At 39.4% G+C, this 16,574-nt stretch overlaps 1 protein-coding gene across 1 annotated transcript in view; it reads right to left on the reverse strand.

The window, feature by feature from the left end:
• Positions 1 to 16,574, reverse strand: part of Pth2r (parathyroid hormone 2 receptor) — a 110,941-nt gene that overhangs the window by 14,377 nt on the left and 79,990 nt on the right. The window contains exon 10 of the mRNA XM_052192515.1: positions 4,418 to 4,512. Coding sequence (XP_052048475.1) covers positions 4,418 to 4,512 — 95 coding nt within the window. The remainder of the gene's footprint in view (positions 1 to 4,417; positions 4,513 to 16,574) is intronic.

Raw genomic sequence — 16,574 nt, forward strand, 5'->3', positions numbered from 1 at the left:
GGATCAAAGCCTTTCTGGGATTATTCTGGCTTTGGTCCCCTGGTGATATTTCCTCTCTGTCACTCTTAATGTTGTATGAGTATTTATTCCTGAAGGATTCCCAAAACAAGAGGAACTGAATTGTAATTTAAAAAGAGAATGTTCATTTTCCTTGGTTACATCTCATAGATTTGTTGTCTTCATATTGACCTTGTTTTAAAATAGCCTATAGTAAACCATCCTTCACGTGCCACTGAGAAAAACAGGGTGAAGGACTTGTAAATCAGAATGAAGCTACCTCAACATCTGATTTGTTAACTTATTATCATTTTAAAGCACTATATCATCTATATCATGTAAGACATTGAGTGTAAATTTCAGATGTCTGTGTATATGTTTGTGCATGTATGTATATGTGTATGTGTGCGCATGCGCCTGCACACACACACACACACACACACACACAAGCACAAAGGGCTTATTCCATTGCATTCTTCTAGAGAGACTATATTATCTCTGAAAAACATTTTTAGTCTTTCAGAAGAATGTTCATAGAAATGTGCTCAATAACCACTTTAGATACCACTGCTTAGACATTTCATATTGCTTTAAATTTGTATTGCTTTCTTTTACAAAAGATATGTGAGTATGTGTGAGGAAAAGCTAATAAAAGAGAAACCTTTTGCAAAAGTTTAAAGGACAAAACGGTTGGAGATTACATATTGTTTGAATCAAAATGTCTCCCATAGAATCCTAGGAAGTAGTAGTATTGGAGGTATGACCTTGTTAGAGGAAGTGTCACTGGAGGATGGACTTTGAGGTTTTAGAAGTCCAAGCCAAGCCCAATGGTTTACTGTCTCTTCCTGCTCCCTATGGATCCTGATGTAGGACTCTCAACTATCTCTTCAGTACCATGTCTGCGCATGTGCCACTATGATTCTCAGCACAATGGTAATGAAATAAACCTCTGAACTGTAAGCCAGGCCCAATTAAATCTTTTTCCACATAAGAGTTGACATGGTCATAGTGTCTCTTCACAGTAATAGAAACTCTAAGACAGAAATTGGTACCAGAAACTAGGTTATTGCTGTGATAGGCTATAACCATGCATTTGTTTGGAGAAATGTGGACTTTAAGACTTTGAATTAAAATAATTCTAAAGAAAAAAAAAGACTTTGGATTAGAAAAGCAGTTAAATGCTTTAAATAGGGTTTAATGAGCTATATTAGTAGGAACATGGAAGACAGTGGTAGCTGAGGGTGATTTGAACTATGGGGGCTCAAGAGGTTTCAAAAGAGAAGAATCTTAGTATGTGGTCTAGAGGCTGTTCTATAGTGATATTTTGGATAGGAATATAGTTGCATTTTGCTTGTATCCAAAAATTAAGCCTGGGGCTAAATTAAAGAGTTTTGGATAAATTGTGTTGGCAGAGGAAATCTCAAAACAGCCTTGAATAGACACTGTTGTGTAGTTATTGGTATTCATTATTACACAGATTTATAATAAAAAGGAGCAGGCAGAACAAGGAAAAAGAAAGGGAAAAAGGGAGCACCAGATAGTATCAACAGATTAAAGAAAAGTCTGATGCTAAGTGGATTAAAGGGAGTGGTAACCTCAGAGCAAGATCCCACCCAGTTAACCTTCCAATTTGTAAAAAGGAATTACAGAAACACTTAGGGCTTAGTTTGGTAGCACACACCTTTAATCCCAGCACTAGGGATGGTAGGGCAGAAGAATTTCAGCGTTCAAGGCCAGCCTGGTCTACAGAGCAAGTTCCAGTGCAGCCAAGCTTAGACAGAGAAGGAAACATCAAAAACAAAGCTGATCAAAACAAGGAGCCAATTCCACATCTAGCAGCAGAACTTAACAGCTTCAGCCACTCACGGTTCTGGCTTTGGAGTCAAGGATACAGTAAAGGGGTTATGGAATCTCCCTCCTCAACTAAGGAAAGCTGTTGAGATCAGGCACATCAGAGGTGTCCCTGCATGGAGGCCTAGCAAGGCCATTACATGAAGCTATAAATGTGAAGCCTGGATTGCCTTGGGATCCCCAAGACACTGGAGATGGCAGGCCCATGGGAAGCCTGCCAAGGAAAGCTGCTAACAACGGAGCGGAACCAGCCCAAGAGAAAGAGGCGTGTCGCTGTCAACTAAGCTGAAAGGAGCTGGAGGTCTGAAGAGCTCTTCAACATCAGACAGAGATGCAGTTTGGCGTTTGCCTAGCTGAATTTTGGTCTTGCTTTGGTCTAGTCTTACCTCACTGTGCTCCCTTTCCACCCTTTCAAAATAGTGATGTATATTCTGTTCCATTATATGTTGGAAGTATGTTATCTGTTATTTTTTTATTTTGACCTTATAAAGAGTTACAGTTAAGAGAATGACATGAGTCTCTGAAGACACTTTAAATTTTGCACTTTTAAACAGGATTGAGATGGTTAAAGACTATGGGAACTTTGAAGTTGGACTAAATTTATTTTGCATTATGATATAGCTATAAACTTACGAGGACCAGGAAGTGAAATGTAGTAGTTTGAATAAAATGTCCCCATATACTCATAGGAAGTGGCATTATTGGAGTTGTGGCCTTGTTAGAGTAGGTGTGGCTTTATAGAGGAAGTATGTCACTGACAGGGTGGCTTTGAGATTTCAGAAGCTCAAGCCAGGCCAGTGGCTCACTGTCTCTTCTTGTTCTTTGTGGATCCAGATGTAGAACCACTACAGCACCATGCCTGCTTGCATGCCACCATGCTTTCCACGATGATGAAAACAGACTAAACCCCTGACCTGTAAGCCAACCCCAATGAAAGAGTTGCTGTGGTCATGGTATCTTCTCACAGCAATAGAAACCCTAAGACATACACATTTAAGTAGTCAACTCTCAAATTAATACTAACACTACTGAAACAAGAACACAAATTTAATCTTTCCAAGTCTGCTTTGGAAGTAAGATTTGATAATCTGGAGTCTCAAAAAACAGAAACTGAACTGAATTTCCAAATAGTTGCTGAGTAGTTTCTCAAATAAGAAACAGTTTGTGTGTGTGTGTGTGTGTGTGTGTGTGTGTGTGTGTGTGTGTGTGTTTTAACTCTGGCCACTACTAGGAATATGAATTTTGGTTCAGCTATTGAAAAATAGCCATTTATCTGAAAACCTACATTCCTTAAATCCTATGAGTCAAGACCTTCTCTAATGAACAACTTTGAAAGTTAAAATATTTCTGGACATCGGATTATTTAAAAGTTATTCTGAATTCTGAATAGCAGCTTACTTAAATTCTTAATAAATTGTTCTCTTCAATTATTCTAAGAAACAATCCCCTGGGATTTTTTAGATGTTATTCATCATCTTCCTTCCTTACCCAAGTTTCTCAAAACTCTTGGGCAACTTTTGCAAAGAAATTCAACTTCATGTCATTTACAACTACATAAATAAGCATCCTGCATTCAGAACTAGAAATCTAAAGCAATTATAAGCATAGCCACATTTTCTCACTTTATGGAGAAGGATAAAAGGTTACTTATATCCCCATACTGTGCCATTATTCTTGGCCTGTGTCTTCAATGGTGGATAACACAACAGACAGGCTATCTTAGTATAGCATAGGCCATTGTCCATAGATTCTTGGGTGCAATGTACATTTCAGTGCTACCACTGAACATTGTTGGAGTTGGTGGGCATCCTATAGAGTCCCAGTCAATCTTGTAGTCTTTGCTGCTGGACAGCAAAAACTTGGAGAATGCTTGTGAAAGACAAGTCAACATACTGAACATGGTTTGTTTCTTCCTGTATTTGAGACAGTACTTCACAGCAAGATGAAGCAGAAGTTGTTAAATGATTTAAGAAATATAAAACCTAGTCCTCATCCACATGATTAGTAGACATGTGAGTTCAATTGGATAGAAGCCATTAGTATTCAGAATTACCAAATGATCACTAACAGGAATGAGCACTCCCTTAAAATGGCTTGATCTCGATTATGAACACTAGATTTGTCCTTTTCCTCATAAAAGACAAAGTAATAAAATTCCTCCAATCAGTGAATTTGAAGTTCTTAAAATTTTTATTTGGGAGTTATCAATTTACCAAAGGATTGGGTGTAATACAATAAATGCACCCACTTAATTATTTTCAGTAAGGACTTATTTTCAAATATAGACATCCACCTAAAATATTCACCAGGAAACTTTTGTGTAAATTCATACCATTTGTAGAAAATTAACAACCTGCTAAGAACAGACAAAAATATACAGAGAATTCAGGCACAGTAGGAAGGTTGGGAATATTTGTATCTTGACTATAGATACTTGCTTCCAACAAATCATGTAAGTGGATTAAACAAAAACATACATTCACAGAACAAATCCCCTAAAGACCAGCTGGTATGTATTCTTTAAATGGCAAGCAAAATGTTTGCTCTCAGGAAAGTTTCTCTGTATTACCTGTACTGCTTTCTCATGTCATGCCCAACTGCATTGGTCTCCCAAATTTTGGTAGCAAGAACTCTAACTGTATTCAGGAACAGGATAAAATTCAGCTGAAAGACAAAAGAAGATAATACCACACAAAAATTAAAGTACTCTTCCAAACATTTGTAGATACTTACTAATTTGAACTTCTTTGTATCAAGACTAAAAATTACCCATCCCTTAAATTTGGATGCAGAATCTGGGATAAGGCATTAAAGGCTACTGATTCTTGATTTGCTTTCATTTAAAATTTAAAAAAATAAAAGAAAAAAATTTTAATGGCATTAGAAACCAGAAATATCAAATAATAATCTACCAGAATCCAAGTTCCAAAGTTCAGCTGAAGCCACATGGAATGATGGGACAAAAATAAGTTATCGTGTAAATGGGACTACCTTTTTTAAAACTGAAATTAAAACCTAGCTTCTGCCTCTGTGTTCGTGAAGAGGAGTAATAGAATTGTTCAGAGAATAATATTCTCACCTATGATATATGAAATGTACTGGAAGATACATGTTAAGGATAGTTTATAGGCAAGATGCTGTATAAGAAAAGCTCGCTGGTGTAGAAAGTTATATTGAATTTGAAAAGGGATAGGTGTGGAATCCATTAGAGAATCAAGTTCTGCCTTCAAACAGGGAGATGGCAGAGAGTTGGTTCTTCTTCCTTTGTAGAAGAGGAAAGCGCTCCTAGACTAACCACGCATGGCTGCCATTTCTTCAACGCTCTCTAAGCTTCACATGAATATGAGAATTTTTATTGTGTACCATTATTAAGAACCTAAATTTCCCAATTCAAAAAGATTTGTCCTAGCTCACCCAGATATTCACTGGAATTTGAAGCCATCTGCATGGTTCCATGATGTATTTAATTATCATACTCTCACTCTCTCCGGATGAATTAAAACATACTTAAAACATTCCATGGGGATTGCTTTCATTTATTTCACATCACAGAATTTTCTCCTTACCTGAGAAAACAGTTCCTAGTGATGCAGTAAGTCTGGGGTGAAGATCTGGGGAAAGGCTGAATCACAGCAACTGTCTAAATGGCTGAGAGTTAGGAATTGAGCCAAGAGGTGCTATGGGACACAACCAGCTGTGCGCTGTCATTTATCAATCCCTAATCTGTATAATAGAAGTGCAGCCTTAAGCTCTACTGTATGAAAATGTCCAGAACCAAGGTCTCTGTCCTCATGTCACATATCAAATATAAATTCTGAACCCCCCCCCCAATTTTTTTTCTTGATTGGGAAGTGACCCAGTTAACCCAACAGTTTAATAAAAGCAAAATACAAGAAGAAAGGAGGAGTGGCCCCTTGTTCTAGAAAGACTCAGTGAAGAAGTATAGGGTAAAACCAGAACGGGGAAGTGGGAAGGGGTGGGTGGGAGGACAGGGGGAGAAAAGGGGGCTTATGGGACTTTCGGGGAGTGGGGGGCTAGAAAAGGGGAAATCATTTGAAATGTAAATAAAAAATATATCGAATAAAAAAAAAGACAAAAAAAAAATAAAAGCGAAGATATATTTAAGAATGGACAAATGACTACTAAAAAAAAAAAAAAAAAAAAGTATTAAGAAAAACTAAGCCTGAGCAGAACTTGTTAGTTTCAAAGAAAAAATATGCACATATATAAACATAATGATACATATAAGAATAGCTGCATGAAATTCCAGACAATTGCTCTAAATAGTTTAGGGAACTATAGAATATAGGGTAATTTAAAAAAGTGTTATTAGTTATATAATATCCTGAATTTTTTTTACAAAAAAAATCATTTTCACAATGATTCTAGAAGACACATCACCATCATCACTTCACAGATGCAGGGTAGGAGACACTGCACATAACCACTAGGCCAGTGAGTGGCAGAATGCTAATGTAGAACACACAGTTGAACCTACTGTGGAACTCGTGGCCATTCTGTTGCTCTGCCCATCCAATACAATTGAAGCAATAAAAGATTTCATTGATTAAAAATGAATTAAAGACATTAACTTTAAATCTAATATTCTACTTATAGATAAAAACATAAAAAAATGCTCTTCAAAATAATGGAGTCAGCAAGAACGTTAGCATAAGAAGAAGCCCCTAGAATCAGATGGTGGGGCTACAGCAAACTGAACGGTGTCTGCACAGCAGCTGAGACAATCAGCATAGCACACAGGCCACAGATGGGAGAAAATCTTTCCCGACTATACCTCAGACTCGAAGAATGGCCAAAACTAAATACAAAGGAAATAAAACAGCCAATCAACAAACAGGCTCATAATAAATGTTAAAGAGCATGTGGGGAAAGAGAAACCCTCATTTACTGTTTGTGGTGGGTAGGGTGAAAATTAAGATAGCAGGTAGGAAAATAAGTTTGAAAGTCTCTCAAAAAAGGAAAAATAAAATTAACATGTACCCCAGCTATTTGTGTGCAAGCATCCAGGGAACCCCTTTCCCCACCGCAGTGACATTTGCATCCCCATATTTATTGCTGCTATCCTCATTATAGAAAAGAAATGGAACCAACCTAGATGCCCGTCAACAGATAAAGATGTTGAAAGTCTGGTACATATATAAAATGAAATATTATTCAACTCCGAAGAAAAAATGAAATGACAAATTCTTCAGGGAAGATATTGATGGACTTAGAATGTATAGTGATGTTAAGCGAGGCAGCCTGATCTCAGAATGGAGACTAAAAACCATGTTCTCCATCCACTCATACGCCAGCCTGTAACGTATACGTGTACATATGTAAGCAAACGTGTAGATCTCATTTAACATTTTAAAAAGAGAACAGGAAAGGGCAACAAAGCCAAAAGGCATACTAATGAGATCACATATACAGTATCCTTTGTGTATGTCTCTCGAGTGCACTCTCAAAGGGTAACACATTTTCAATACAGATTTCGGTCCTTGATGGGCGGTGTTCACATCTGATCCCATGAGGGGCCATTACCTTCCTGGGAGACAATAATTTTAAGTTGCATTTTTCACTGAATATTCCTGTAATGAGTAGTTCTTTTGTAAGCACTGCTAAACTTGGTGTGTTTAAAAAAAAAAAAACATACAACAATAAAACAACAAAAATTTTAACTTCAAAAAATAATAGTGTGAAGATTGTTAGAATTATGTTAAAATAATCCCAACCTTGAAATTTCTGAGAGTTCCTTGGATTTATTGTCTCTGGATACCCAAGAATAACATGTCTGGAATTCGAAAACCCCAAGAAGTTCGGGTTTTTTTTTCACTGTACATTATAATTCTAAAAATTATTGCTGAATAAATGTACTTTGCCTTAAATATATATAAAGCCGCAAATGGATATGGAGACAGAAATTCATTGAGAATGAGATTGTAAAGGGACTAAACTATAACCAAGTTTTTCAATCAGTAGAATACACAGCAAGGTGTGAGTCAGCAGAGCAGGAGAACAGATTCAGCAGCTGAGACCACCCTGGAAGAGCCCTTCCGGAGGATGCTTCCTGCTGTGTGGGGCTAAGGTGTTTACATGGAGAACAAGGAATTGAGAGCTACTGAGCTATTATTCTTTCTAAAGAAAAGACTGTGAACAGGGATATAGAGAAAAAAAAATCCCTATAGCGATTAGAGACAGGATTCTGCAGTTAGGAGAGGTGCATCCTACGCCAATCGAGGGCAATGAAGGAGAGCAAATGAGCAGTGGCCTCTATCATTTATTATGATTACCTTTCAGTGATGAAGGCTATTCACGCTGTTGCTGCTATAAGTGAGAATTACGTAGAGTCCCTGCATGCCTCATGCAATGTTCTTGGAGAAAAATGTTTGCTTGTATAATTGCATAATCATATAATTGTATAATTTCTGTATAATTGTCCAGGTAAAAACTGCCTCTGAACTGAACTAAGCCAAACTCAACTGCATTGTCTGAACTCAACTCTGCTGCACTCTCTGAACTGCCTTCCCCTCCTGACGCAGCCTGTGCTGCTCTTAAGTAGCCTCTCTTTCCTGCCTGTTCTAGTGAGACTGGAGTGTATCCAATCTCTGACTCGTTCTGTCAAATCTTTCTCTGATTCATCACTTTTTCTCCCCCTCAATTAGATGGCAATGTCAAACATAGCTGCTTCCGTTTACAAATTAACTTTACCTTCATTGTGTGGGATTAAAGGTGTATACTAAAGGTGTGTCCATATTCTATCCAGAGGGATTAAAGGTATGTCATCCTAGCTGGATCACACAGACCTAGAAATTCTTTTGATATGATCTCTTGCCAGAGCAGCCATGTTGCTGAATTAAAATTCTTCTACATCTTCCCCGTTTTCATTTAACCTAAACATCATACACAGTTTTACTACTACAACAGAAACAATGACCCTTCATAACTGCATTCCTGACCATCTATCCTTCGGCAAACGTCCATTTTAACATCAAGGATTTCCAATCTGCCAGTATGATGAACCATATGTACTTCTTCAGCTGGTTTGTTGAGCTGCCCCATGCAGGGGATCAGCTTTCTACATCATCTTCCTTGCTGACTTTCTGCATCAATTCTTTCCTTGAGTCATGCCTTTCATGTGGAAACATCTCTTACTCAGACTGGATCTTTACCAATTTGGATGTAACCCATAGTCGTTCATAGGCAAAGCCTCTTCCCCAATGCAACATATTCCATGACTTCCATTCTGATGTTAAAATATCTTTAAAGTATACAAGTTGATCTAATTCAGCAGTTGTTTTGTTTTGTTTTGTTTTATTTTTTAAATCCAGTGTCTTTCAGATAATCTTATTCTCCCTTTCTGTTTATCGAGGAACTATAAGATCTTTATGAATCCACACATAAAGTAGACACTTAAGCACTAGCATTCCATGCCTAGTTCTGTACCAGTGAGCCATACTTCTGACCCATTTAAATACAAAAACAATCAAGCCATATTATGTAAGATATTCAGTGTCTCCAATACCCAGTTTAGTTTTCTTTAGTTGCTCGGTGAATTGCTCACAAGAAATGCATGGCTTGTGTTGTTCTGACTGTAGCCCAGGCTGGTCTTGAATTCACTGTGTAGCCAAAGATGGCCTTGAGCTCCTAAGCCTCCTGCCTTTGTCTCCCAAGAACTGAGTCTATGGATGTGTCACTGTATTCAACTAATTTTCATATAGTAACTACAGCTAATCAATACTGTTGATTGACAATAAAGCAATAGATCATCTAAAACTCAGACTTCAAGCAACCCATAGCTGACATTTAAAAAAAGAACTAAAAACTAAAATAAGAAATTTGAGCTGGCTATTCATTGATGCATTTGATTTTGTAGGAACGCTCATTTTCTGAGAAATCTTCAAAATTAATCTAAGGGTCAAAATATGTTCTGGATAGGAACAATTTAGAAGATGTTTTCCTGACGGTAATTTGGCAATGCTAGTGTAGAGCTCTTCACATTTAAATAACCCTGCATAAATCAATGTGGCTGTGACAGCTTGCAGAGTTTATAGTTCACATGATACAGGGAGTCAGAATTAGAAAAACTGGACTGGGAGTGAGTACTTCTTCAGAATCACTTTCATTGGTCTATTCACTTTTCACCATCATTGTGCTATGAGCTAGTCTCTGTGTATTTGACGCAGACAGGCTATTCAAATAACTAATGGTCTACTTTGAAGGAAGTACATTTAATACAAAGCTCAGACTTTCTTGGCATTTTTTTTTTGTCATCTTATGTGTGGTTTGCTCTACACACCCATAAAAAAGATATCTCAGAGAATTCTAACAGAAGGAACAGGATGGCACCTCTCATAAAAACTTTTAGGAACATCTTAAATGATGACTTTTAAAAATACTATAGTGATTAATTTTTAAAATATGAAGAGAAGATAAACAGGTATAATCTACTCTCTGTTCTTTAAGTCAAGGAATTATTTCCCCCCACTGCTATCACAGGAGGGTCAACCTCCAGAATCAAGAGGTAGAGATAAGAAAAATTGGTAAAGGAGAGATTTATAGAGATTCAGTTTAGTATCTGTATTTGGTATTTGACAGAACTGCAAATACCAAATTGACTTTTTCCTAAAGAAAAATCTTCCTTCCAGAAGTCCTTCTCAAATATCTCAAAATAACACTGCAAATGAAATTTGAGCTCTAATATATACAATAGATACTGTCCATGAGTTGCAGACTAATAAGAAATGAGCTAAGCATTTTACATTTATATTTATTATAGAATCAAATTTTAGCATTATAATGGAGAAGTGTATTACTTATAGTTTAAAAGCTCATTAATCCATAACAATATGCCTGTCAATAAAGTAAAAACATTCCTCATTTCAACAGATTAAGAGGTAAGCCATTCCATGGTGTGGTGTGGTGCTGCATTTTGGGGTTCTCTGATGGGAATGATTATATAGCATTTGACTTTAAGACAGACACGTGTTGCAACAGAGGGTGAAGGTTATGAAAAGGGTTAACCAAACAGAAGTCTTGTTACTGACAGCTGGGCTAGAGGATGTATATTAGGTCTATTCAAACAGTGGACCACTTAAAGAACCCTGTAAATAGTGGAGACTTCCCCACTGAGGCATAAGATGCTGAGGGGCAATGCATCCCTGGAGATCTGGAAGACACTGCTCAGGGAAAACTCCCTGAACAACAGATGGGCTACCTGAAGCCAACTCCATGTCTTACATTCATGACCAGGGCTTCAACCCATTTCCCCAGAGATGAGAAAAGCAACAAAAGAAGTTCACATCACATGAGCCCCTCCAGTGTAAGGAGAACTCAGGACTGAGGGGAAAGGAAAAGCACCCACTCCACAGTGTGTCCAAAGGCATAGACTGAGGCATACAATGAGACACTATAGAGACAGAGGGGCAAGAAGGAAGACCAGAAAGAAAAGGAAGAAGGATGAAGAAATTGATAGATTCTGGAAGAAATTTCTATCCATCTAGTGATACCCATTTATGTTTATATGCCCTGATTACATTTACTTTTCTGGGTTCATTCAAAAGAAACTGTTTGCTTGGCTTAGTAGCGTATATCCTTAATCAAGGCAGAGGCAGGCAGATATCTGAGTTGGAGGACAGATTAGCCTGCATCATGAGTTGTAGGACAGTTAGAACTAAAAAAGGAGTCTCTCTCTCTCTCTCCCTCTCTCTCTCTCTCTCTCTCTCTCTCTCTCTCTCTCTCTCTCTCTCTCACACACACACACACATACACACACACACACACACACACACACACACACACAAAGGTTCACTTTATTGGACATAAGCAATCTAATTCATCTAAGAAGGTAAGGCAACACGCTAGACAGAAAAAAAAAACACATGCAGGCTTCATGTGATCTCCAAAGAACTCATTTCAGGAAAGGAATATGTGAGATTGATTCCCAGAAAACTACAAAAAGCTTCCAGCTGCAGGCTGTTGAGCTTTGACCTCCCTTAGTTACAACAGCAGCATGGTTTATGATTTTCTCCCTTAGGTCTTACTCATCAAGAGTAGAGTGTCTCCTTTGCCTTCGAAATACCACAACTGACACCAGAGTCAAACAGAACTGCATGTTTAAGGTCAGTAACCAGCCTCTCTAAGACAGAGATCAGCCCTTCCAAACAAATTCACCTAATGTGGCCACATGATGCCTCAAAAATTTTCTCTTCAAAACTCATATTTCAGGCTGAAGATATAGATCAGTTAGTATAATTTTCTTTCTTTCTTTCTTTTTTTTACCTTTACAGTTTAATTTACTATATATAGAAATCATTTGGGGGCCTCCCGCCAGTCAGGAGAGGCTCACCTCCATCTTGGTTTCGGACTCCAGAGAGATCGGACAGACTGAGGTACACAAACATAACCCGAGGCCAACATCGCAGGGGTCTGAGCCCGACGAGCGTTGGCCTGCACCCAGGCCCTGGGCTGTTCGGGGAGCCATCGGGGTGCCAGCCCAGCCAGGAGGTTTTTTGCCCTGGCCGGCGCGCGCCGCCATTTTGCCTACAGGACCCAGAGAGCTCGGGAGGGCAGAGACGGCTAACAAGCATAGCCTGAGGCTAACAAAGCAGGGGTCTAGGCCCCAACAGGCCCTGGACTGACCCCAATAACTGGGCAGCTTGGTGGGTCATCTGTGTGTCAACCCGCCCAGGAGGTTATTAGCCCAGCAGACTCTCCCGGCGCTTTCGGGAACACGCACACCCGCCATCCTGGTCACCTGGTGGACCCCGTTGACAGTCATAGCCTGAGGGGAACTTTGCTCGGACCTTGGAGTCCCAGGCTTTTGCATGGACCCAGGGCCTGGGCGGCCAGGCTAACCTTGTGTGCGCCAGCCCGGTTGGGGGATCAGCTGCCCAGTGGAGTGATCAGCACTTGGGTGAGGTCCCTGCAACGTACACCCTCTGCACTCCCTGGGGGTGCACATGGGCTCCATCTGGTTCACAGACACAATCTGGGGCAAAGCACACTAGAGCTGCAAGGGCACCCAAGAACACATCAGCAGGCCAGCGGGGAGAAGTCAGTGTGCTCCAGTGAATCCAGCGGGCCCCAGCGGGAGCCTTCGGGTGCCTGCTTTGGGATCTGAACGACCAGGGCCACAGCGCTCAGTCTCCAGGAAGTGCTGGAGACCCAGTGTGCACCCAGAGGCAGTCTGAGAGCTAACAGCACAGCTTGCTCCTGCTGCCCAGAGCTTGGGTCCCAGTCCTGAGGCTTCTGGCTGGAGCCTTCAGTTCAACTCTCTCCCCTTCCGGATCCAGATCAGCCTGGGCGGCAACATCCAGGTCCTCTCCAGGTCCTGCAAGAGGCAGGGGGGGCTTCTGGGCGGCCATCTGGGAGAAGTCAGTGTGCTCCGGTGAATCCAGCGGGCCCCAGCGGGAGCCTTCAGGTGCCTGCTTCAGGATCTGAACAGCCTGGGCAGCAGCACCCTGGCTACAGGCAGTGCAGGAGGTAAGCTGTGCACCAGAGGCCAACTGGGAAGGGGTAGCTTGCACTGGTGAGTCCAGCACTGACAAGACAAACTAACACCAGTGAGAACTAGATGGCAAAAGGCAAACGCAGGAACGTCACTAACAGAAATCAAGACAATATGGCAACATCTGAACCCAATTCTCCTCTACCAACATGTCCTGGATACCCCATCACACCAGTAAAACAAGATTTGGATTTAAAATCACTGGTCATGATGCTGGTACAGGAACACATGGAGGACATACTTAAAGAAATTCAGGAGAAAATGGATCAAAAGTTAGAAGCCCTTGCAAGGGAAACACAAAAATCATTGAAAGAAATCCAGGAGAATACAAAAGCCAACAATGACGAAATGCAAAAAACACTTAAAGAAATACAGGAGAACTTTGGTCAACAGGCTGAGGTCATGAAAGAGGAAACATAAAAATCTCTTAAAGAATTACAGGAAAGCACAAACAAGCAAGTGAAGGAGCTAAGCAAAACCATCCAGGATCTAAAATCAGAAGTAGAAACAACTAAGAAAACTCAAAGGGAGACAACTTTGGAGATAGAAAGCCTTGGGAAGAAATCAGGGGACAGAGATGCAAATATCAACAACAGAATATAAGAGATAGAAGAAAGAATCTCAGATGCTGAAGATTCCATAGAAACCATGGACTCAACAGTTAAAGAAAATGCAAAATGCAAAAAGCTTGTAACCCAAAATATCCAGGAAATCCAGGACACAATGAGAAGACCAAACCTAAGGATTATAGGCATAGATGAGAGTGAAGATTTACAACTTAAAGGGCCAGCAAATATCTTCAATAAAATTATGGAAGAAAACTTCCCTAACCTAAAGAGAGAGATGCCCATGAATATACAAGAAGCCTACAGAACTCCAAACAGACTGGACCAGAACAGAAATACTTCCCGTCACATAATAATCAAAACACCAAATGTTCTAAACAAAGAAAGAATATTAAAGGCAGTAAGAGAAAAAGGCCAAGTAACATGTAAAGGAAGACCTATCAGAATCACAGCAGACTTTTCACCTGAGACTATGAAAGCTAGAAGGTCCTGGGCAGATCTCATGCAGACTCTAAGAGAACACAAATGCCAGCCAAAACTACTATATCCAGTAAAACTCTCAATCACCATAGATGGAGAAACTAAGATATTTCATGACAAAACCAAGTTTACCCAATATCTATCCACAAACCCAGCCCTACAAAGGATAATAGGAGGAAAACACCAATACAAGGTGGGAAATTTCACCCTGGAAAAAGCAAGATAGTAACCTTTCATCAAACCCAAAAGAAGTTAACCAATCAAATTTAAAAAATAATGTCAAAAATGATAGGTAGTAACAATCACTATTCCTTAATATCTCTTAACATCAATGGACTTAATGCCCCAATAAAAAGACACAGACTAACTGACTGGATACGTAAACAGGACCCTACATTTTGCTGCTTACAGGAAACACACCTCAGGGTCAAAGACAAACACAACCTTAGAGTAAAAGGCTGGAAGACAATTTTACAAGCAAATGGTCTCAGGAAACAAGTTGGAGTAGCCATTTTAATATCAGATAAAATTGACTTTCAACCCAAAGTCATCAAAAGGGACTCTGAGGGACACTTCTTGCTGGTCAAAGGAAAAATACAACAAGAAGAACTCTCAATCCTGAACATCTATGCCCCAAATGCAAGGGCACCCTCTTTCGTAAAAGAAACTTTATTGAAACTCAAAGCACACATTGCACCTAACACAATAATTGTGGGTGACTTCAACACTGCACTTTCCTCAATAGACCGATCAGGAAAACAGAAACTAAACAGGGACACAATGAAGCTAATTGAAGCTTTGGACCAATTAGATTTAACAGATATATATAGAACATTCTATCCTAAAGCAAAAAAATATGCCTTTTTCTCAGCACCTCATGGTACCTTCTCCAAAATCGACCATATAATTGGTCACAAAACAGACCTCAACAAATATAAGAAGATCGAACTAATCCCATGCCTCCTATCAGATCACTATGGAGTAAAAGTGGTCTTCAATAGCAACAAAAACAACAGAAAACCCACATACACGTGGAAACTGAACAATACTCTACTCAATGATACCTTGGTCAAGGAAGAAATAAGGGAAGAAATTAAAGACTTTTTAGAACACAATGAAAATGAAGACACAACATACCCAAATCTATGGGACACAATGAAAGCAGTGCTAAGAGGAAAACTCATAGCCCTGAGTGCCTCCAAAAAGAAAATGGAGAGAGCATTCATTACCAGCTTAATGACACACCTGAAAGCCCTGAAACAAAAAGAAGCTATTTCACCCAGGAGGAGAAGAAGGCAGGAAATCATCAAACTCAGGGCCGAAATAAATCAAGTAGAAACAAAGAGAACCATACAAAAAATCAACAAAACCAGGAGCTGGTTCTTTGAGAAAATCAACAAGAGAGATAAACCCTTAGCCAGACTGACCAAAGGGCACAGAGAAAGTATCCAAATTAACAAACTTAGAAATGAAAAGGGAGATATGACAACGGAAACTGAGAAAATCCAAAAAATCATCAGATCCTACTACAAGAGCCTGTACTCAACACAACTGGAGAATCTGGAGGAAATGGACAATTTCCTTGACAGATACCAAATACCAAAATTAAATCAGGACCAATAGATCATCTAAACAGTCCCATAATGCCTAAGGAAATAGAAGGAGTCATAGAAAGTCTTCCAACCAAAAAAAGCACAGGACCAGATGGTTTCAGTGCAGAATTCTATCAGACCTTCAAAGAAGAGTTAACACCAATACTCTTCAAACAATTCCACAAAATAGAAACAGAAGGAACACTACCCAATTCCTTCTACGAAGCCACAATTACGCTGATACCAAAGCCACACAAAGATCCAACAAAGAAAGAGAACTTCAGACCAATTTCCCTTATGAACATCGATGCAAAAATACTCAATAAAATTCTTGCCAACCGAATCCAAGAGCACATCAAAACGATCATCCACCATGATCAAGTAGGCTTTATCCTGGGAATGCAGGGTTGGTTCAATATACGGAAATCCATCAATGCAATCCACTACATAAACAAAGTCAAAGAACAAAACCACATGGTCATTTCATTGGATGCTGAAAAAGCATTTGACAAAATTCAGCATCCTTTCATGCTTAACGTCTTGGAGAGAACAGGAATTCAAGGCCCATACCTAAACATA

This window comes from Apodemus sylvaticus, chromosome 9, assembly GCF_947179515.1.
Source record: "Apodemus sylvaticus chromosome 9, mApoSyl1.1, whole genome shotgun sequence".
Lineage (NCBI taxonomy): Eukaryota > Metazoa > Chordata > Mammalia > Rodentia > Muridae > Apodemus > Apodemus sylvaticus.